Raw genomic sequence first — 22,246 nt, forward strand, 5'->3', positions numbered from 1 at the left:
TTAGGGAGGACTGGCAGCCTGGTGGTCACTCTATTGGTGATGCTTTTGTTGCACAGTCTTTGGTGAAGGTCCCTCTCTGAAATGAGTGTAGCCCTAGTGCAGCTTTTGCACTATTTGGGAAGACAAGATTCCTTGTCTTCCCAAAAGATAGACTGCCACTGGAGTTACTTCTTGACTGCAAAGGTTATGAATAGAAATGCTATAGCCAGGTTTTACACATTTTACTTAAATTACCTCTTTAGCCAATGCCCTTTTGAACACATGGTCAGCAATTGATTAGAGTGAACCATGCACTTAAGCACTCTTACAGAGTTCACACTTTATTTTGGGAAATAAATATGATTACCCTGTCTAGTAGAATTTCCTGGTACCACCTAAATATAAGAAATAACTTGATCCTTTATAAACAAAGTAAAACAATTACGGATTACCGTGATTTCATTGTACGGCTTTTAAATTTTCTGGCTCCTTGCTAGGCCAGTAGGCTTTACAATACAGTTCCAATGTACTTTCAGTATATACAAATAAGAGATCTCAGTTTGAACTTTTCATGCACTTATCAGGACTCTAAAACTGAATTACTGTCATGGCTGAAAGCTGATGTGTTATTCATCATCCAGTGAGATATCATTGTAAATAACAACCATTAATTGAAGCAAACACAAGAAATATTCCATGAAGTTTAGGGTATATTTTACCCAAACAACAATAACTTTAGTAGTCACTGACTGGATGCTACAATTGCGAAAGGAAGATACACTAGAGAAGGAAATTCAGATCTTAATTACTGGGACATGATGATTCAAGTGGCAATAATCACTCCCCAAAAAAAAGTTCCAGAGATCTGCTGCAGGAATGGAAAGTTAGCTTGTCATCATTGCCTGCTCGGAAGCCACTTGATTTTTCACTGCAGCACCTGTTCAATTTGCTGTTCTGCAAATCACTGAATTTAGAACAATCAATCAGTGCAATTTTGTCTTCAGAAGCACTCTGTGTTTCCCTCATATGGAGTATTAGTACGTCAGAGAACAGATTTTTCAAGAGATAAAAGGAAAACAGCAGCCATCATCTGTTATAGGAAACAGACTAATGTGATACTCATCATATACACACACTTTCCTGTTTTATTTGCCTGACAATAATTTTCACAAGCTAAGATAAATCAGGACACTGAATTTCTTTTGCTATTTTTGGCCTTTGTGCTGTACCAGTGTATCAGAGGTAAATCTCTTGGTTCCTTGTGCTTTGAGCATTTAGTAGAATGCTGAGTCTTGAGAAGTTTGCCCCTCCTGATGGAAAGACATGCTTAATTATCTATCCAAAGAGTGGAGCATGTTTGCAGAGGTCACACTGCTCAGGCAACTTACACAACAGTTTTGCTACTCTGCTTTAAAAGAATTTTAGTATTTAAAACTGAAAACCAGGTTGCCTCTATAAATAGAAGATAAAAGAGCCAACAAAAGTGTATCTATAATGTTATGCATAGTTCATAAAAAGACATATATTTGGCAGTAAATCAGGAGTTTGCTTTATGCCTTTCCTGCCTTGAGTCAGAAAAACTGAACTCCAGGGATCTCTGTCTATGCAGTATGTTGAAAATTACAGAAATGAAATGTTCCTCCTGACTAGAAGTAAAGAGAATCAAGAGTTTTATTATATCAAATAACTCATTAAAAATAACTATTTCACATCCTATTTAGGTAAAATTTATCCCTGAGACTGACAGTGCAGAACATACTTGGAATGGAAGGATGCTTACAAATCTGCTGTGGTGCCTCCATAGCTCAGGCCAAATGGGCTGCACGTTTCTTTGGTCAGTCAGAATTCTGCTGCTGCCATGGTCTTGTTACTCCTGCAGGTTTGTGCAGACAGATGGCCCTGTGCTATTTTGAACCATTTCTAAAACCCTGGATCTGAAATCCCAAACTGGCAGACTGGTTTATTTTCCACTACATCATTCCAGTTGACACTCCAAATGCACTGCACAACTGCCTTCAAATCCTGCCAGCAGAGTCTCCAGCACTGTCTGTCTCCATCCTGTTGAGCATATGCTGTCTCTGTAACACGTTTATCAGGACAGAGACTGACTGACTGTGTGGATATTTCAAGAAGCCTTTAAAAGCCCCCCAAACAGCCTGATTAATAGGCTTTGCATGTGGAAAATAGAGATGCAACCACAGAGGTTTGGATTAGACCATTGCATGGGCCATGCTCCAGTTGAACAGCAGAGAAAAGGTGAAATAAAAGCAGTAGATGAATGTGTAGGGGCCTAAAACTGCAAAACAGTCTCTATTTTTAAGTCAAATACTGATCAGACTGCAAAAAAGCACAATACAAGGTCTCAGAGACTTACTGAAGAATAACATTTGCCATGACTCAAAACCAGGCTGGTGGTCAGCTGTCCTATGGCAACACAGGACATTGTGCAAATACAAGAAGCTTTTGCCATGGATATTTCACCAAAAGAAAAGGACACATAGCAGATGAAGAAAAAATTAAACTATTGCCCAAAAGCAGAAATAATGGGAGAGGTAATGAAATGACAACCCGCGAAGTACAAATATTCCTGGCCCTTCCCGACTCTTCAAATATAACTCATAGAATACAAATATTTTGTGTTGGTAAAAAACCAATGTGAAGACAGAGCACAATCTACTTCATTTGAAGTAGATTTGAAGTCACTGAAATTTCTTGACACCCTCAGCAAGTTTGCCAACAACAGCAAGCTTTGTGGTGTAGTTGACCTGCTGGTAGGTCAAAGGATGCTATCCAGAGGGATTTTGACAGGCTGGAGATGTGGGCCCATGGTGGGTTACATCAAAGGCAGCATGGCCAGCAGATCAAGGGATGTGATTTTACTCTTCTGCTTCACACCTCTGAAGACAGGCTGAGAGAACTGGGGTTGAGAAGAGCCTGGAGAAGAGAATGCTCCAGGAGGACTTTAAACAGCATTCCAGTACCTAAAGGAAGCTACAAGAGAGCTGGAAAGGGACTTCCCACATGGGGCTATAGTGATGGAACAAGGGGAAATGACTTCAAAGTGAAAGAGGATAGGTTTAAGGCTAGATATCAGGAAGAAATCCTTTACAGTGAGGGTGAGACACTGGAACAGGTTGTCTGGAGAAGTTGTGGGTGTTCCATCTGTAGCAGTGCTCAGTCCCAGGTTAGATGAGTTTTTGAGCAGCCTGGTCTAGTGGAAGGTGTCCTTGCTTATGGCAGGAGGGCACGGAAACAGAGGATTTTTAAGGTTTCTTCCAACCCAGGCCATTCTATGATTTTATTGATGTCCTTTCAATTTAAAAACAATGCACTGAGGGTAAAAAGGGGTAAAGGATTATTGTGAGATACCAATGAGAAGAAAATAAGATAATTAGAATAAGAATTTCTTTTAAATGATAAATATATAAAACAGTATTCCCTTCCCCAATGAATGAATTTATTCCTTTCTGTCAAAAGGGTAATATTGACTAAGCTGGAAAAACATTAGATCCAAATTGGAGACCCAACTAGAAAATTAGATATTTAATTAATACATACAGAGAGGCATGAACTGTAAAATCTCTGGAATGGAAGAATATTCAGATAAGATTTCACTGGAAAATGAGAAATAGTATTTGCATTGATGAATTAGATGCAGTGTTAATATACTGAAGAAGGCACACATTTTAAGAGGAAAAAAATTTCTTTCTACATTCTGCTTGGTATCACTGTATTTGAAATTATTTTTATCTTATATATTGATGCAAAAAAAACCAAAACCAAAACCAAAACCAAAACCAAAAACAAACCAACCATATAAACCCAGCCCCTCTAAGATTAAGAATAATGATTAATATTAAGACTCTTTAAGACTTTAGGATTAATGTGGTAAGTAACTTTCAGCAGCAAAATACACATATGTTAAATCATTAAAGCAGAAAAGCTAAATCCTTGCTATTCCAAGGTGCTAAATCATTTGCAGTATGGCTAAGAGAAGAACACCAGAGAATTAATTTTAGAAGGAAAAAATCCAAGCCCTAAGGATTCACAGAAAAAAGCTCTCCATATAACATGCAAAGATTTTTGCTAAATCAGCTTAAGCACTGAAGATTTTAAGTAGAATTTGATGACTTACCTGGAGTAAAGCTTATGATGTTTCACTAAATGTTTGGCATTCTATGTCTCAGGGCCTTTCTGTTCAAGTATTTTATGCTGATTATGTGATACAAGTCACCACCTATCGATTATGGTTTTCCATTCAGTGTTTTCTCCCCATCCTCTTTTTTCACCACTTTATTCACCACTTTCTTTATTCTTATTTCAGTTGTTTCCTTATTTTCTGTTTTATTCCAAATATTATCATCAGTCATATCCCTTATTCTATTTTTACATCTACCAGTTCCCCTCTACTGTTTTTCTGGTGGCTTTTATTTTTGACAAATACTTTTCTTTGAGACTTTCAGCATCAGGGTTGGTTCATGCCCCTGGGTGATGTGGATTGGTAGCCTGAGGTGGGGTGATAAAAAAGTTCTTGTCAAGACACCTGTCACAGACCACAAGAGTTCTTCACAGAAATCTGGAAAAATTGCCTTTTTTGAAAAGCCTCAGGTACTCCAAAAACTTAGACATCTGTGAGAGTTTCTATACTAGGAAATCTTAGTGTTGCTCATCACAATCTCTGTGTTGAAGCACTAAATCCTGTAAAATACAACAGAGTTCTTCCACTTCTCAATACACTCTTACAGATTGAAGCAGTTTGATGCAAGCTGAGGAAAGAGCAAACCACTAATGATCATTTTGCCCTAAAAATCTTCTCTCTTCACCCATTCTTCCCCTCTTCTGAAACTGGCAAAAAGAAACGCTTTAAATATTGCTGGTAGTTCCTATCTAATAGTGAGCTTTGTGACAGTCGCACTGTCACACGTCTGACAGCATTGAAATGCACAGAGAACACTTAGTCTGACACATCAACAGATGTACAGCGAGGCTGAAGTATTCTGGATATGCTGAATTTGCTGGGCATAACATTTAGCTGTGCATCTGTGCATGTAGCCACAGCATGTTCCAGTTCATGGCCTGTGCAAAGCTGAGTTTAATTACACAGGCACAGTGGTGAGTTATCCAGGATTTCTGAATGATGAGCAGCCCCCACAAAGTGTCTGCTGAGTGGCTGAGTGGATGGGAGTCAGAGGAAGAGCTGGAAAAAAAGGAATGTGATAGGTGACCTGTAAAAGCAATTTGTGTCTTTTAGCAGCTGCCAGGCTGGTAGGTACACATCTGCAGAAACTCTATATGTGGACTGTATCTAAGCATGCTCAGCGCCAAGCTCTGCAAGAGGAGCTGAATAATGGCACAAGAAATTTCCAATATCCTTAAAAAAAAAACCTTGGTATTTTTGCAGATGAGTCCATCTGAAAACTGGTAAAGATTGAAATAAATATTTATTAATTTCATTTCTCCCTGTCTCCAGTTTGTTAGTAACAGGAAGAGTTTGATTCAGGCAGCAATATAGATAATAAAGATGAAGGCAAGATTGAGATTGCAGGAGTTTAAGATGTAGAGAACTCTGTCCTTTTGTCTTAGGAAATCTGTGGCTAGTTGGTGTGTTTACCATAAGAGGCTGGCTGATGTGTTTGAAAATCAGTTAAATAGCAAAGCAGTGAGGTTGCTGGTCAGAGAGGGGCCTTCTGTCAGCATCTCAAACTGAAAAGGTCACAGCAAGGTCACTGATCACACAATCCTGTTCATCAACTCGTTCTTGCATATGGAGAGGGAGAGCAATGTGCTGCTAATTTGGTCCCTGACACCAAATTACTGTGACTGGAGGTCCAAGAGGGTGGAAATGAGCCAGCCCAAAACTTGATGCTCTCTGTTTGAGATCTCTGAAACCAGTACAGGCTGAAGCCAAAGTGCCACATGCTCAGCTAGGACAGTTGTGCATTTTGACAAGAGATCTGACTTGTTAGGGAACAGATGCCAATCGGCAATAATTAAGAAGAAGCAGATGGGTGAGGTAAAGATATATATGCTCATTTCTTTGACTCATGGTCAGGCAGTAAGAAAAACTCAAAGAAACAAGAAAAACTGGTACCTCCTAAGGGCAGCTGATCAAATGCCATTTCCCAAGCTGTCTATTCCACCAATCTGGCACCAGAGAAGCAGGACATCCTATTTGATCTGCATCTGGCATCAGCCTTCTTTCTTGCTTATCAACACTCTTGATTTGTCATCACCATTTTGTTCCCTATGTCTGTATTTCTCACAGCTTTTGCATGCATGGAAAGCTGTGAGAAATACATAGTCTTAGTCCATTAGACTAAGGACTAAGGGACTCCTTAGTCCCTTTGGATCTTCTTTTTTTTTCCTCCCCTCCAGAGGCATTTACCCAAATTTGCAACAAGAACTTGAAATTCAGAAGGCGCCCCAGCTTCTTAAGTTTCACAGAAAGAAAATGATCTAGCCAGTTGACAGTAATGTCTATCAACTGTTTTGTCTATCAATGTCTGTTTCTTTTCAAAATGTGGACTTGTTTGATGATTTCTGCTTGAGCTCTGGAAGAAAGAAGGAAGGGGGCACAATTTGGTCGTGCTGGAGAAAGCTGACATGCAGAGCTTTGCCACTACACCACATATGTGAGTGCCTGGGAGCTTGAGGGCCACTGAAATGTGAATGAGCAGAGGAGAGAAGGAGCTGGGTCCAGAGCAGCAGAGACACAGCCCTCTGAATCCACCTGCAGCAACAGGATGCAGCCTGACCTGAGCATTGCTGAGATAAAAGCTGCCTGCTGCAGGTTTAGATGTGAGCTGCAGCCAGAGGGAACCAAGCAGAACAGTGAGGGGAGTCAGAGGATGAGAGTGGGAGCAGAAGGGAGGTAGGGCTAGGCAAGAGGCCTATAACAAATGTGTGCATGAGCAGAGCTCTCTAAATTCTTCTATTTTGGAGATTGATAAAGTAATTGAAACATTATTGAAATGTAGCACAATTTTAAGTTAAAAGAGGTGTCCTCAGCCTGTTGTCCTCACATGGGGCTGTGGGGAAGCTCAAAGGCAGGCAGGCTGGGAACTGGGAGAGAAATGCAGGGGAACTTTTGTACCTCTCTGCCCTATATTATGATTTTGTTTGTGTTTAACATTGCTTTTAATTTGACTAAATACATTATTTTGACACTTATGTACAAAGGAAATTTCTTCCAAAAACCCCAAAACAGTAATAGGTGAGTCTTAAGGAAAGACTGGAAATGGCCAGCTTGGAAGTAACAGAAATTAATTTGGTGTGTAAATGCCATGCACACCATTGGAAAGCCACAAAACCAGTGCAGAAAGAGCTGGGTGTGCAGCACTGTTGGTAAAGGAATCACATTGGGAAGAGAAGATAGCATCTGAATGCTGAGGTGAACATCTTAATAGATAATTCCTGATGAGGGAAGCTAGAAAGAGGGCAGATTGAGGTCTGAACACAAAAAGGGAGATTGTCAAGCTCATCATGTCCCACTCTTCCTCCCTGTTCTCCATTCCCTCTCTGATCCCCACAGAATAAATTGAAAATGCATCACAACTCTAATATTTCCCATTCATTTATTTTCCTGCATGAGGACAGGGTGCAGCCTGTTATTCTAATTCCAGAAAAAAAATGTTCTTCATAAATTTAGTACTCTGGTTTCAGTGCATCCCTCAGCAGAAAGGATGTGGCACACCACAAACAACACCCAGGAACCAGATGCAATGCAAACTGAGCTGCCAGCCAGGCATTCCTTCATCCCTGGAGGGGACACTATTACAAAGTCAAGATAACAGACTTAAGCAATTAAGATATGCTCTGTGCATTAATGGAGAGAAATCTGTGGGTTTCCTGCAAGCTTGCAGGCACTTAGTGGAGAGCTGCTGCCTCGGCTCCTTTCCCAAGGTAAAGGAAGTACCGGAAAGTATGGCAGTGTAAAAATCCTTTTGCTCCAGCTGATATAATGTTACAACACCACTTCAATATCCTGCCTTCTCATGCTGGCCCAGGAGCTCATCAGGGTCTTGTGCTCCCTGATATAATCACTCAGTTCCTTTGCTCTGAGCAAGACAGTGCTTGGGTTTGCCTAAGGGAATGTAAAATGCTTTGAGAAGCTGTGTTTGAAGTTCTCGTCCCTCTCTTTCTCCTGTAGGCTTTGCAATCACCAAGTTTCTGTACTTCTAGAGTCAGATCAGTTTTAGCCACTGATACTCTGCTGTTTTTTCTCCATATGCTCTTTTCTCCATATGTTGGTTTTTCTCCATATGCTGTTTTCATATATAGAGGATGGCTTACAGAGATCTCATTAGCCTTTGCATGGCCTTCATAAACTCTCACTCTCATCCTGTGATTCCAGGAAATCAGATTTGGCAACTAGCTTATTAAATGCTTAGTTTTGTCTACATTTATATTAGTGGAAATCTTAAGATGTTACCTATGAAAAATGTAAAGGAAATATTTAAGTATTGGTCAAATTAATAGTAGAAGAAATAGTAGGCCATTCCCAATTTCATTAGTCATGTCATTGACTGTCTTGCAAAGAATCCCATGTAAAAGCAGAAGAAGAAAACCAAGAAGATGCCATTGCTCCAGGGAGACTGACAAATATGCTAATGTTATGTTGAGTGAGCTTTTACTGGGTGAAGAAAGTACATATTTTCAAGGTGCTAAACTGAAATCAAATCAAATTTGGCTGAGAAAGATTTGACAGCTTGATGAATTACATTAGCAATTGTAATAGTACTTTGCTTTGAAGATGTCTTACAATGTCAGTATTTCTGAGGTGTCTCATCACCTACAGACCAAAAAATTATTTTCAAATTATTCTAAGAGGAAAAAAGGGCTTTTTTTGGGGAGGAGTAATTTTAGCTGAAGTATTTTAAACAATTCAATTTTTCTGGCACTCAATGACAAATTCATTTCTCTCTCTGGACATTTTTGAGTCAACTATCTATATTATAGAGCAGCCTTTACACAGTTTGGTTTCTGCAACTGATCAGAAGGATCAGGAAACTATTTTTTGATCAATAAGCATTTTCATGTAACAATGAGACAGATGACAATCTCTCTCCTAAAAAAAAAAAGAAGAAGGAAGGACTGGTAAACCTCAGAACACAGTCTGAAGAGGACAGTATATATTATCTTGCTATCAGACAGAACAAAAGGAAAATATTGCCTTTTGGTGGGAGACTGACTGTAACCTTGCTCAATGGCTTCCTTTGCCAGTGGAGTGCAACCCTGGTGGTGCAGTAACTGGGAGTCACTGAGGTAGATTTGTGAGTTCATACAGTCATAAAGGAGAGATTTCTAGGTAGTGGTGTACATTTATGTGAGAGGAAACAGGCTTCTCTAAAAAGAAAGTTGTAAACATATGAGTTTATTCCTGTTGCATTTAAAAGAGCAGTTTATGAACTAGTCACTGTACCACAGATTGAATACAGTTTTATTATGGCAAATAAATCTAAGAATCAGTGACTGTCATGTTCAATGGCATAAACACTGCTACTATTATGCAAGATTTAGTATCAGAATAAACAACCAAGCTGCAACACAAGGAGCCATTAGTGACACTGACTCTGCTGTGAAAAACCTATGAATCTAGTTCAAGAAGGTATTTAAAACCAATGCTATCCCTAATACTGTACTACACTACACTATCCTATCCTATCCTATCTTAGTACTATACAACATAATTTTCTTGATATCTAAAATTTTTGCAAAACATTAAAATAAGATACCCTAAGACCCACCCCCACCAAAAAACCCCAACCCACCAAAAAACAAAACCCAAGAAAACAAAAAAAAAAGCCTCCAAGCAAACAAACAAACAAACAATCCCCCCAAAAAGCAAGAATTAAAAAAGATTTGATAGAATAATTTCAAACAACCAGTTCCTGCTGAGTGGTGTCAACTCTATTGGCTTGGCAAGTTTTAAAGCAAGACCACTGATACAACCAGAGTGCCTGTTTTTATTTACATCATGGATGTAGCTGAAGCCTTTGGGAATCACACAGTCTTCCAAATGAGTTCCTTCTCCATGACAACTAATAGTGTTTTAAGTGTTCCCTGAAATACGCAGATGGAGAATGCATTACTGTACCTATCATAAAGGACTTATTTAGAGAGTGTATATATATATATAAAATTTGCTGAGCAGAAACACTTCAAATTAGGACATCAGCCAGGTTTTGGCTCTGTAATTTGAACAGTGAAAGCATTTATTTTAAAAGAAATGCAAAGCCTACAGCCAAAGGTCTGGTTAAACAGGAAATTGCTGAAGTGTCTTTCCATAGTTTATATACTTCCCTTTCTTCTTGTGATATTGGGAATTAAACAAATTATTCATCATGAATAATTTAGTCTATGAATTTATAGTTCTATATAAAGGTCCTAAAGAAAGATTATCTTATCTTCACTTTTATTCATGGCTTAATATTGTTTGAGGAACATGTTTATTTTACTATGTCTTGAACATGCTCATGCAGACCAGGTGTTTTCTTCTTTTGCAAAGAGCAGCAGCACAATATAAACTTACCTTACATTCTATATTCAGCCTACTTGAGCAAAGTTTAGAAATGTGAAGATTGTGTTGAGCCTTTGAACAGAGATAAATTTCATCTTAAAAAGCTGGACAGCTCAAAACCACATGGACAAGCCCAGGCTTCTCTGAGGGAATGAAAGCTGTCCAGGCCTAGGGCACAGCAGCACACACCATGAAATTCCTATCTAATTCATACTCCAGAAAATCCCACATCCCTTGCTCTTCCCAGGTTCTCCATCAACCTGAGCAAACTTTCACCATGTTCTAGAAAACCTTGGTGCTTCTGGTATTAGAGGCCACTGCAGGTCAGAGGAGGACACAGGCACTTTCAAATTATCAATGGTGGGAGAGAAAACTAGTACAGCTCTTGAGGGAAAGGGACTTGATCCCAGTGATCTTCTAAAACATGGGACATGAGTCACCTCCCTTTCTGTCTGACAACCTCTGCAATATTTTGGCCAGGCTGTGTGTTGTTTCGTTATTATTTTTCCCTAAGTGACACAAGTGTCAGATAGAACCTGAGCTTTTTTTCAATTGTTAAACAATGAGTGAGTTTTGAATTAGACATAATTTCTGTAGCTGTTCTTGCAAGGAATGGCATGTATATAATGTGTGCCCTCAGCCAAAATAATATGGCCAGAATGCTATTTATGTAACTATTTCTGATCACATCATCAGTGCATATTCACATTATTTTTGAATGTTTTATATATGGAACTATGGGCAGAGGTTGCCCAAGCAAGGTAAAATAATACAAAATTTTAAGACTTGTGCCTTGGCTTATTAAAGACATTTTTTTTTTGTCAGTTCTGTCTGTAATTTTTGGGGAGTTCTGTTCTAATTTTTGATTTTTCCTTTGAATATACTTGGAGGAAAATTATAAGATGCTATACTTTCAGCTTCAGGAATACCTTGGGCTTTTTCATAGTGTGCAACACCTTTTTTTTTTTTAATGATTTACAAGCCTTGAAGGTGCTCTGAGCTCTTCGATTTTGCTATCTATGTCATTAGAATTTTATGGGGCCAGTGGCAGGTTTTATTGATGCTCCTGTCATGTTCAGTTCCTTTCTCTGAGCCTTGAAAGCAGCTGCATTTGAAATAAATTAGTATTAGATATTACACAGTACAGGCAATATAATTCCTGTCTTCCTGGGGTAGGGAAACATTGTATAACCAAGATATGCCACCTTAACAAAACACAGAAGCTAGGAAAAGGTCAGTCTAATTACTGGAGTTAAAGTTTTCATTATATTCCATTGCTTTTAAATAATGTTATCATTGTTTTGAATGTCAGATAAGGTTTGTGCAAATACTCTGTTTCAAATGGCATTAACCAAATGAAATTGCCTTACAATCTCCTTTTATATTTTCCCTTTACTTTTTTTTTTTTTTTTAATTTTTATTTTTCAGAGCCAGTAGATGACTACTTTGGAGAGAACTGTAAAACAGTGGGATAATTTTCTCAGCAAGATCACTGTAGAGTGATCTACATGAATCAATTTTCTGAGACATGTTAAAGCACAAGGGAAACAACTTTAGAATTTAGGAATTTAGGAGACTCCTGCATCCTGTTAGAGGCTGGTCTTCATGCTAGAAGACCATGAGAGTAAAAGGTGACCTTCTGGAGATGTTGAATGCCCATGGAAGATTTGAAGACTGGGAATCAGTGAAGTTTTTTCACAGAGAATAGTGCAAGAGGAAATTAGAAGGCAGCTGCCACTACAAAGTATGAGAGAGGGGCTGAGAGGTGAAGAATCACCTGAAGGGTGAGAGTGAGAAGTTTGTGGGAGGAAATGACTCCAGCTAATTTTTAGAAGAGCAAAGCTGGCTATACTCATGACAACTGAGATTATCTAAACATCCAATTTAATCCACTTTGTCTGGGGTCTACCTTCTGCCTTTCTGGAGCTACAGCAGATGAATCCTGCAATATTCTGAAAAATTGGAAGAAGATGCTGCATGGATACTGAGAGGCAACAATAAATATTCTTGACTTCTTTTCTTCATTTTAGTTCTCAAATGATAAAATTCACTTGGGCTACCCTAATTTCTGCCTCAGAAGTTATTGGGGTCAAACTGGCAATTCAAAGTGTTTAGCATGTCCCTTGGATGGGAGACCTGTAGATGGAAATGTTCCTTTCTGAATATGGCTTGTAGGTAAGATTTCTCAGAGAAAAAACAGATAGATCAAAACCAGAGGTCTGAAAGAAAAGAAAATTGACTTTTATTTTGATCAAGTTTTGACCAGAAGAACTGTGGAACATTTTCACCTTTACCAGAAACACTTCAAAGAGTGAGTATGGACAGACAGACCTGAGATCAGAGAGACAGGCAATATTTAATCCCAGAGGTTTTTCAGCCAGGCTGATAGCATTATACAGGAGGAGTAGGAGAAGAGGAAGTGTCCAGATGTTATATTTTTGTATGAAAATTCATACATACCTCATGCAGGGGAAAGCACATCTTTAATATTCAACTGCTACCTGCTGTAGCAGGAGGGCTCCCAATATGACAAGAAGCATTCTCAGTGAGATTACAGTACTGAATGTTAATGCTGGTGCTCTGAAATGAAGCAGCAGGCAGTTACTTTGAAGTAAGTTGGTGGATGAATTTACTGCATGCTAGCTGTTTTTTTCTCATTATCAGTGAAAGCTGGCTGAGCTCCCCTGCACTCTGAGTGTCTCCCGGCACTGCAAAATGAAGGAGAGCAGCAGAGCTCAAGCTGTGCAGCTCTGAATGCCACACTCCTAACATATATAATGAAGTGTTAACTGCATTATGATCATGAAGTAGTAGTAGATACATGTCAAAGATGTGTAGCAGAAGAATGCTTTTAGATTATTCATGATCTATTTACAGCTCCGCACTATTTTCTAAGATATAAATTTAAAAGGAGACAAAAAGTGCCCTACAATATAGAGGTCTAATTCTAAACTGATATCCAATATATATTGACAATAATTTCATATGAGATGATGTCAATGTCTAAAAGCATACCCAATCTGAGCACCAAATATGACTATGCCTTTATCCTTCACAATTTTTTTATCAAGGCTATCAATACCCCCTTTTTAATGATGGCAAATGCTCTCAAAAAGAGAAAATGTTCATTCTTTGACAGGAAACAAACCCTCTAAGTGATGAAACTCTGCAGTTGTGTGGAAGCATGGAGATCAGAAGCTGGTTTTGAAAGTGTGTGATGGTTTTGGTAGGATGAATTACATTGTAGGTCATTGACGTTTTTCAGCTACAAGTCTTGAAGCACCAAACTGCCAAGCTTTTTCTTTAGAAAATAAAGTACCTTATCTAGGAGTAAAGAATGCTTACCTCTTGGAATAAATGCCATTGTTCACTGCTGGAAATTCAAAGCATTCTGAACTTTTGCCTCCTATTATTCAGTATCTATTGGCAGACAGATGCCATGCAAGAGAAAAAGCAGTTCTTTCTATCCCGTACCTAAGCCATGAAGAAATGTCATTTATCTCCTCCTTTTGTGAAGTACTTTTGTGTTCTCTCCTTTGCACATTTGAAACTAACTACTTGGCTAGATGTAAGCTGGTCTTACCCCCCATCAGCCCAAGGTGCTGAATGTCACAATGAATCCAGAGAAATGTCTCCTCACTAGTTTTAATTTTCACCACAAATACCAGTAAAAAACCCAGTAACTCTAACCAGATAACAATAAAAAAATCTTTGCATTAATGTTAGGAAAACCCCACCACATCTAGAAATTGACCTTTTACCACTTCTTCTCAAGGCAACTACTTTTTGTGTAAAAAATCCAGGCCTATGGGGTTGATTTCTAGGACCTCTCTTTAGCTGTAGAGTAATGGCATCTGCTTTTGTAAGAAGGAAGGCAGACCTGAAATGTATTTCCCTTTTGGCTACTGTTACTAGAAGTCCCTGAAGAGCACTAGATTGGGCAGAGACAGAAATGGAGCCCACAGAGGTGAGCTGCAGGGACAGCTGTCAGTTCTGAAAATGATTATCTGTGTGATGATGACTTGTATTATGTCAATTGTTTCCAAGTGGATATTTAAGTATTTCTGAAAAGAGACAATTTAATTTGGAGTGGTTGGTGGAAATGATGACAAGAAGCACATTTTCTTTACTTCCCTGCCACTTTCTCAAGAGCAACTCTTGTCTGAGCTCGGTGTGTCTGTGCTCAATAATATATCCTGTTAGACAAACTCTCAATAATACATCCTGTTAGACAAACTCTCAATAATACATCCTGTTAGAAAGTATCACCAGAATGATACTTTCACAAAATCATGTGTAATTATCTCTAGCTAATTACCTATAAATACATATTAAATGCCAAAAAAAGTTCCAATTTTAATAATAAAGTACAGACTAAGAGAATACAGGTGTAGTTTCCCAAAAAGGATGTGAAGACAAAGCTGAGTATTGCATCCAAACCCTCTACACTTAATGGAAAAATCAAACCTCTGCTTTATCCTACTGCAGTAATGATCTGCAAGTTGCAGCCTACATGAAAATGTAGATGACTGCCACATTGTCTAATTTTCACTTTTTTGTCTTCATAGCTTATCTTCCAGATATCCTGCTTTTCCCTCTCACTTTGTCTGTCAGCCATCAAAGCCTAAATACATCTAAATAACAGATTCAAGAACTTCTTTGAAACATTAACAATACCTTTCTATAATTTTTTGTGAAATCCTACATTTCTCTAGTGTTATTATTTTTGTTACCACACACTCATGTAAAATAGGATTTTTCATTTGTTGTGTGTTTCAGCTTTATTTCCCACCTCAAATTGTAATCCATTTTGCCTAGGTAAGAATTATAAACTAAGCGCCTTTACCTCCAGTTTTCCAAAAGACTACAATTATTTTATATCAGTATTTTTCAAGCCAGTGAACAAATGCATTTTTTAAAACAGTATTTCAAAGAAACAGAAAGCATCTCAAATTAACAAGAAAAGTTCTCCCTGATTGCAACTCAAGCATTTTGCTGTTGCTCTGATGTGACCTTCCTGCTTTACAGAAAATATCCTGAGCAGTTACAATTTTACAAATAACATTATTAATCATCCATATTGTTGTAACACCTAGAGCAGAGAGAGGTGTTGCATTGTGGGAGGTGTTGGACAAGGGATCATTTCTGACGGGGAGCAGATGAACTCTCTATCACAGCAAGAACAGCTGGTGCAGAAGCGGCTGCTCCTATGCAAATAACACCAATAAAAATGGAAATAAGACAGACAGAAGACCAGTTTCCCAATAAGATTGTTCCAGAGTGCTCTTCAAAAACCCATCTGTCTTTAAAAGTAGGGCCTTGCATTCGTTTTTGCTGACAAATAAGAATTGCATTGTATGGGAACAACAGAAACTGAATGCAAGCGATGCCAGAGCAGCAGTGAAATGGGAAGCTGCTCCCATATTGCCCATTTGAAGAATGTAATTGCATATGGGCACAAATTGCAACTTGATCTATGTATCCAGATCTTCTGTTGGTTCTAATCCCTCTAGACCACTAAAATATGTCTTGTCAGTATGAGGTGCCAGCTAGAGCCTTTGAAGATACTGAATTCTATGTCTACTTTGCCCTTCAAACTGCTGTACTTGGGTAACCCTTTTAACTGAGTTGTCCCCTTGTTCAACATGACTCTGAGAGCTGCACAGTAAAGCTCATCAACAGACATGGTCAGTTGCACAAGCATTTTACACCAGGAAATCAATCTCTTTGCAGTGAAATCCAATTTTTCTTTGGTAGAAAGAGTAAAAAGGTTTTTTTTTTTTGTTTTCTTGTTTGTTTTTTTAGTAGTGATACATTTTCTTAATAAAATGCCTTATCTGCAAAGACATTAACAAGCAGAGAGGAGAAAGCAAAATAATATCATATTCCCAAAGGGCTAATATAATCCCATGCTATTAAAAATTTGAGTCAGACCATCAGCTCCAGTCCAGCTGCCCAAATTAAATGCAGTAAGGTATCGAGATTCCAGGGACTGTCCAAAATCAGACTGCATCAACTTTTGTACTATCAACAGAACTGACTTGGAAGGTACTAGAAAATAGTTCATGGCACTCCTGATAGCCAGTCATTTTAAAGGCTTTTCATTTCCTATTTCATGGAAGTTCTGCATGTTAAATTTTAAAAACAAAACAAATGTAAAAATGTATCTACAAAGAGTCCCATTAGCTATGTGGTCAATTTCTTTACCACTTCAAAAACAGTGCAAAGGGTTCACAGATCAATGCCCTAACTACTTAACAAAGAAAAGTTTGCAATTTTCTGGATTAAGCTCTTCACTGAATTCAAACAACCATAGCTCTGTATAAAGAGCTTAGAGGAAATAATATTAATTCCCCTTTATCTCTGGAAAGGTGAAAAAGCCCTCCTTACAAACTGTAAATGTTGGGTAGAATGGCTTCTTGAAGTGAGTAAGCCTAGAAATTCATGTAAGAAGCCAGTAGCAGAAAAATTAAGCAATGGAATGAAGGATGGTCTAAAAGTGAGGCCAAGGCATCCCCTTGAGTTCATCTTGGGAGCTGGCCAGGAAGCTGCTGCACTGGAAATAACCATGAAATCCATAAAAAGGACAGAAAATGTCCAGATGGGTGTTACTGCAGGTGTTACAGACTCCAAAAGACCTCGCAGGTGGATGTTAGTGGGAAAGAATGATGGTTTGCTAGAGGATGCTCTAGGATAAGAAGGCAGTCTGCATGGATAAAGACATGATACAAGGTACACAATAACTTCACAGTGAATGATAATATTCAAAATAACTTCAGTGTCTCCTGGTAGAAGCAGTGGTCTCAGTGATTTCCTTGGATTGCCTTCATCTGACACCGTGAGGGTAATGAAACCTCACAAAGACCATGTTACAAGGGTCTCGTTGCTCATACCTTTTTTTTCCCCAATCCATGGCAGAAAATTATTTATTTGTGTGCTCATCAGCCTCTCTGACAGGGTGAGCACAACCCCTTCTTTAGGCATAACTCCAGTATCACCACTTGTACCACATGTCCAGCAAGCATCCTGCTACACACACATCATTGTCCCAGGTACGAAATGAAATCTTACCTATAACTTTTCCTAGGAATAGTGCCTTTGGGGAATTGAACTGAATGTCAGATGTGGCTGGCAGGCTGTAACTTGTTGGAGGATAGTGATCAAGCTGGAGAAAGAAAAAAGAAATGATGAGTATTTTGAACTGATCTGCTTATTACAGTTCTGATCAATCAGGTCTACTTTATGGAGTTTGTCATCTCTTATAACTGTCCAATACACTCTCATTTCATAAAGGGAAAACAATAGTAAATACCCTTCCTTCCATATCTGCCATCTTCACAATTCCCAAGGCCTGGAGAATACTTATACTGAATGTATTTTTGTTCTGATTGCTGTAGAATCACATCAATTTTTACTTATGTGCTCTTCAATTGCTAAATATAACAACAGCATCAATAATAAAACAACTTTTTCTTTCCATAGAAATAGATTTCCATTTGGGACCTATGTTACTGCTGAAGCTAGATTTACATAGCTGGGAATTTGAGACTAATTCAGGTGTTGGGCATTTTTCTTTTCTCTCAGAAAAGTCATAAATTAATAAGGCATTCTTTTTTTGCACTTCATGCTTATTACTTTCTTGTTGAGAATGTTGTTCAATCTGATTGTGATGACGCCTATTGAAACCTAAATAAATTCAAGAGTAATCAACTTAGCTAAATAGTTTAATCTATAGGAAATGCATATTGTCCCCCATATGGCACAGCAATCACATTACATTAGCATATTTCCCCCTGGTTTTTAGCTATTTAACAGAAAAATGTGAAGAAAGAGAATAATAAAATGAATTGCCTATGCTTGGTAATAGTGCTATTAACATAGTTTAATACAGCTCAGTGGAGTTTTGATTTCACATTTCATAAAGGTAATTGGAATGAATTTTTATCTTTACTGTTGTTATTTATTTTCTCAGATTTACATGTTTATTACACAGGCTTAAAGAGGACAGAGCACTGATAGTTTATTTTATTCTGGCCTTGCCTTGGCACAAAACAGGACAGAAACTCATATATGTGATTTAAGACTTTGCAGGGTAACTGCAAAAGTAATTCTCAGGAAATGGCAACTCTATGGTATGCAATATATTCACATATCTTTTTGCCATATTTCTAATTTCAAAATGTAAGTATTGTGGATTACTTTGTTTTAATCATACTGCAAATTCTCAGTTCAGTGGTTAAAAGTAAATGAATGGCAGGTAGGACAGAACTGAAGGGCTGAATCCCCTGATACCCTGGAACACCATGAGCTCAGGTAGTTGTAAAACCTGCTGGGGTCATGAATCTGCAGAGGCAACCATCTCAAAAAACTATAACAATTGGAGGAGTCCTGTCTTTCTTATAATTCCCTATAAAACCCCAAGAAGAAAAGTGTATATACATAGGACACAGGAAAAAAGTCTCTGCAGATGGCAAGAGAGGTTTAGTAAGTCTTAAAGTTCAGAAATTATTTTTAATTTATCATAACTAGTATTCACACTGATTATTTTGAGATAAATACATGGAAAAACATAGTTCCATCTTCTTACTCAGAAAATAAGGAGCTTCGGTTTGTTCAGGGTATTGTGAACAGTTTTTCTTAGATTTTTAATAAAGAGCAGAAATACATATTTTACCTGAAATTAGAATTATATAAATTCAAATTGAAAATAGCTATTTTGGAAAAAGTGTAGTCAAGTAAATACAAAGGGTTAAAATAGTAAACAGATCCCAACCTCAACCAACCTCAGACCCTACTAAATAGAGACTCCACTTAGTGCTTGGTATTGGTTTTCCTGATGGAAGGGAAATTCACAGCATGAAACATTGCAAGTGCCAGATGCATTTTCAATGGGAACTGTAGGCATATCAGGTGAAAAAAAATTCTCTTGTTATTTCAGGACAAAAATAGAAATGGCTTAGATCTGTCATGCTATTTACCCTTAAGGTGATTAAATGAAAAGTGTAGACTTTAGAGAGGTGTATCAGGTAAAGATTTGTGAAAACTAATCCACAAAACACTCATTCTCCATCCTTTCATATCTCAAGAGGTTAACCTCATGTAACTTTGCCTACAGTGGAATTTTTTCCAATACCTACACAGGATTAATTTTCTAGGTTTTCCCTTTATTAATATGACTTAAAATATGCTGAAGTAACTCTGATAAAATAATTGGGCATGCTACTACTTATATTGGCGTCTGTCAGTATCATCAACATTTGGGTTCTTTCTTTTTCAGAATCAGTCTGGAGCAATTTTAAAATATTTCTTTTTATTGTGATCTGGACTCTAGGCTGTGGTGTTGATCAGATCATCATTAATCAGATAAAATATTAGTAAATTAATTAAATACCAATCTATGTCTATAATCAACTTATTGACACATGCTGGATGTCCTAAAGCAGTAGCCACGTGTCCAATGTCAGAGTAACAAATGAGTAGTAACAAGAAATAAAAAAGTCACCCCTGCCAAATGTGGAGGCAGCCTCTACCTGTGTACATGGGTTGTGTCTGCAGGACATGCATTAAAATGAAAAGTCAGTTTTCATGATGAACCACTGTGACCATTTACATGGACAATTACAGAATATCAAATCCTGCCAGCTGTGGCGTGATAAGGCTCCCTTTGTGTCCAGGTAGTGTTCAGGATTTAGAAAGGGCCTCTCTTTCCCCATCTTGGAACAGGTTTGTTAGCAGCAACGTTGGCCAGATTTAAAAATAAAAACCAAAATCCTTCCAGTGACCTCACTTTCCCTTGAGACTTCAACATAGCAGAGCTGAAGTCCCAAGGGATTCATCCCGGTACAGAGGCAAAAGGGATTGCAACAATGAGAGTAATGTGTTACATTCCAGGCTCTAACAGGAACAGACACTTTGCTGTTGAGGTTTACTTGTTTAAACAGATTTCTTATACTGCATAAAACCCTGAATCCAGCCACTCACATACATTTTTCACATCTCGTTGAAGTCAAGAAAAGATATCCCAATGGGTTCAGCTGTGGATTGTTTTAATGACTGTCTGAAGTTTTGGGTTGTTCTGATTCCTAGTCAAAATAAATCTCTATTTAAAAGCTGTTGATACCAATTTTTTTTGGCAAACATTTCTGATCAGTGGTATAGAGCCAGCTCCTGCTCTGCTGCTGGCTGTGGCATCTCTTGTCAGGGGACACCTGCATTGCTTTCCACAGCTTTGAGCAGTGCTTTCTTTAATCCTGGCACCTGGAATAAAATGATGCACCACAAGACAGTGGGTCTAGGGAACAGTGGCTGAGGGAATGGGGAGATTTCTGTCCACTTGCTTTTATTGCATATCATTGTACTAAACTAGAATTACCTGACAAAAGAAACCATTTTTTTTAGAGACACTCAGCCTAAGGTTTCTTTAGAGGTCTGTGTGTTCAAGCATCACGCTGAATTCTTTCCAAAGCTGCATGTGACTGCCATCCAGTGGGGGCTCCAGAGCAAGCAGCTGGAATGGAGCAGCCTGCAGCCTTTGCATGAAATACTAGCCTACCAATCTAATAGAAAACACATAATAAAAAGAAATTACTTGTGGCAAATGATATTTGAATTATAATTTGATTTCCTTATTTAATGAAAATTAAATAGAACCTCTGTATAACACAGATCTTGATGTCATGGTTCTGTATTAAATTACAGTTTAAAAATTATATTTCAGGTTTTTCATGACAGCTACTTTTCTTTAAAAACTCAGTAATTTCATTTGAGCTTCATATAAACATTCAATGTGGCTTTGAGTGTAACGGAGATGAAAGTAGGTGTCAGTTTCTGAGGAATTTGCAGTTTCAGCTCTCAAGTCACGTCACTCCAAGGCAGACTGCCTTTTTCTGAAGTGGTCTGGATTTAAGCAGAAGTTCAATAAAATGCTATTTCTTTTAAATTACTGTTCACTTAGATAATAAAACTAATCTTGATGGGAGTTCTAAGATTAACAGAGATATCAATCTAAGGGCAAGCATAATGTCTGCATCACTTTAGTAGTCTTGGGGAAAAAATAGGATATAAACACAAGCACATACCTTATATTCACCCTGTGGATATACTTACAACTGAATCATTGTCAACCCAACCTGTGTACTGCTGTAAAGTTAAGGCTTTTCTTTATGCTGGACAAATTTTATAAAAAAATTGTCAAAATCAGATGGAATAATAATGCTGTAAGGCTTAATGTCACACCATCTGATGTCAATGCAGCTCTGCTGTTGACTTCAGCAATAGCAGGATAAAGAAGGGGGTGTTACCATCATGATCAGTGTAGTATTTGTCTTCTGCATGATTATGATGATTTATCACTTGTGTTACTGACTTCTCTACTCCTGAACAAGGGCTTTTTGTGCTAAGTTCTATAATAATACATAATAAAAAGGGTTCCTACTCAAAAATGCCTACAAAGCTAGAACAGACTAGGCATGTGACCCCAAGAAAATAACAAGGCAGTATGCAGGTGTTTAGATGGAGCTCCTCACAAGTATGATAGTAGTGTTTGAGAAAGAAGAAAGTTGATTATGAAAATCAAATGGGAGGTATTATGACATTCTTTTTATTAGTGTGACACAGATGATTATTCACCTGCTAAAAGGTTAGGGAAAAAACTTGCAATTTTTTAATATGGTGATGTTTGATTTTATTTTTTTTTCTCTAGTGCAAGAGGAAAGGAGCAGATTGGAGTGATAACTGTGTAATTGCTCA

The 22,246-nt window shown here is 38.0% G+C and overlaps 1 protein-coding gene across 1 annotated transcript in view; it reads right to left on the reverse strand.

Moving 5' to 3' along the window:
* Nucleotides 1-22,246, reverse strand: part of CNTNAP2 (contactin associated protein 2) — a 1,031,572-nt gene that overhangs the window by 46,986 nt on the left and 962,340 nt on the right. The window contains exon 21 of the mRNA XM_071429755.1: nt 17,570-17,663. Coding sequence (XP_071285856.1) covers nt 17,570-17,663 — 94 coding nt within the window. The remainder of the gene's footprint in view (nt 1-17,569; nt 17,664-22,246) is intronic.

Source organism: Agelaius tricolor, unplaced genomic scaffold, assembly GCF_023055355.1.
Source record: "Agelaius tricolor isolate 1412-34295 unplaced genomic scaffold, bAgeTri1.0.p SCAF_6, whole genome shotgun sequence".
Lineage (NCBI taxonomy): Eukaryota > Metazoa > Chordata > Aves > Passeriformes > Icteridae > Agelaius > Agelaius tricolor.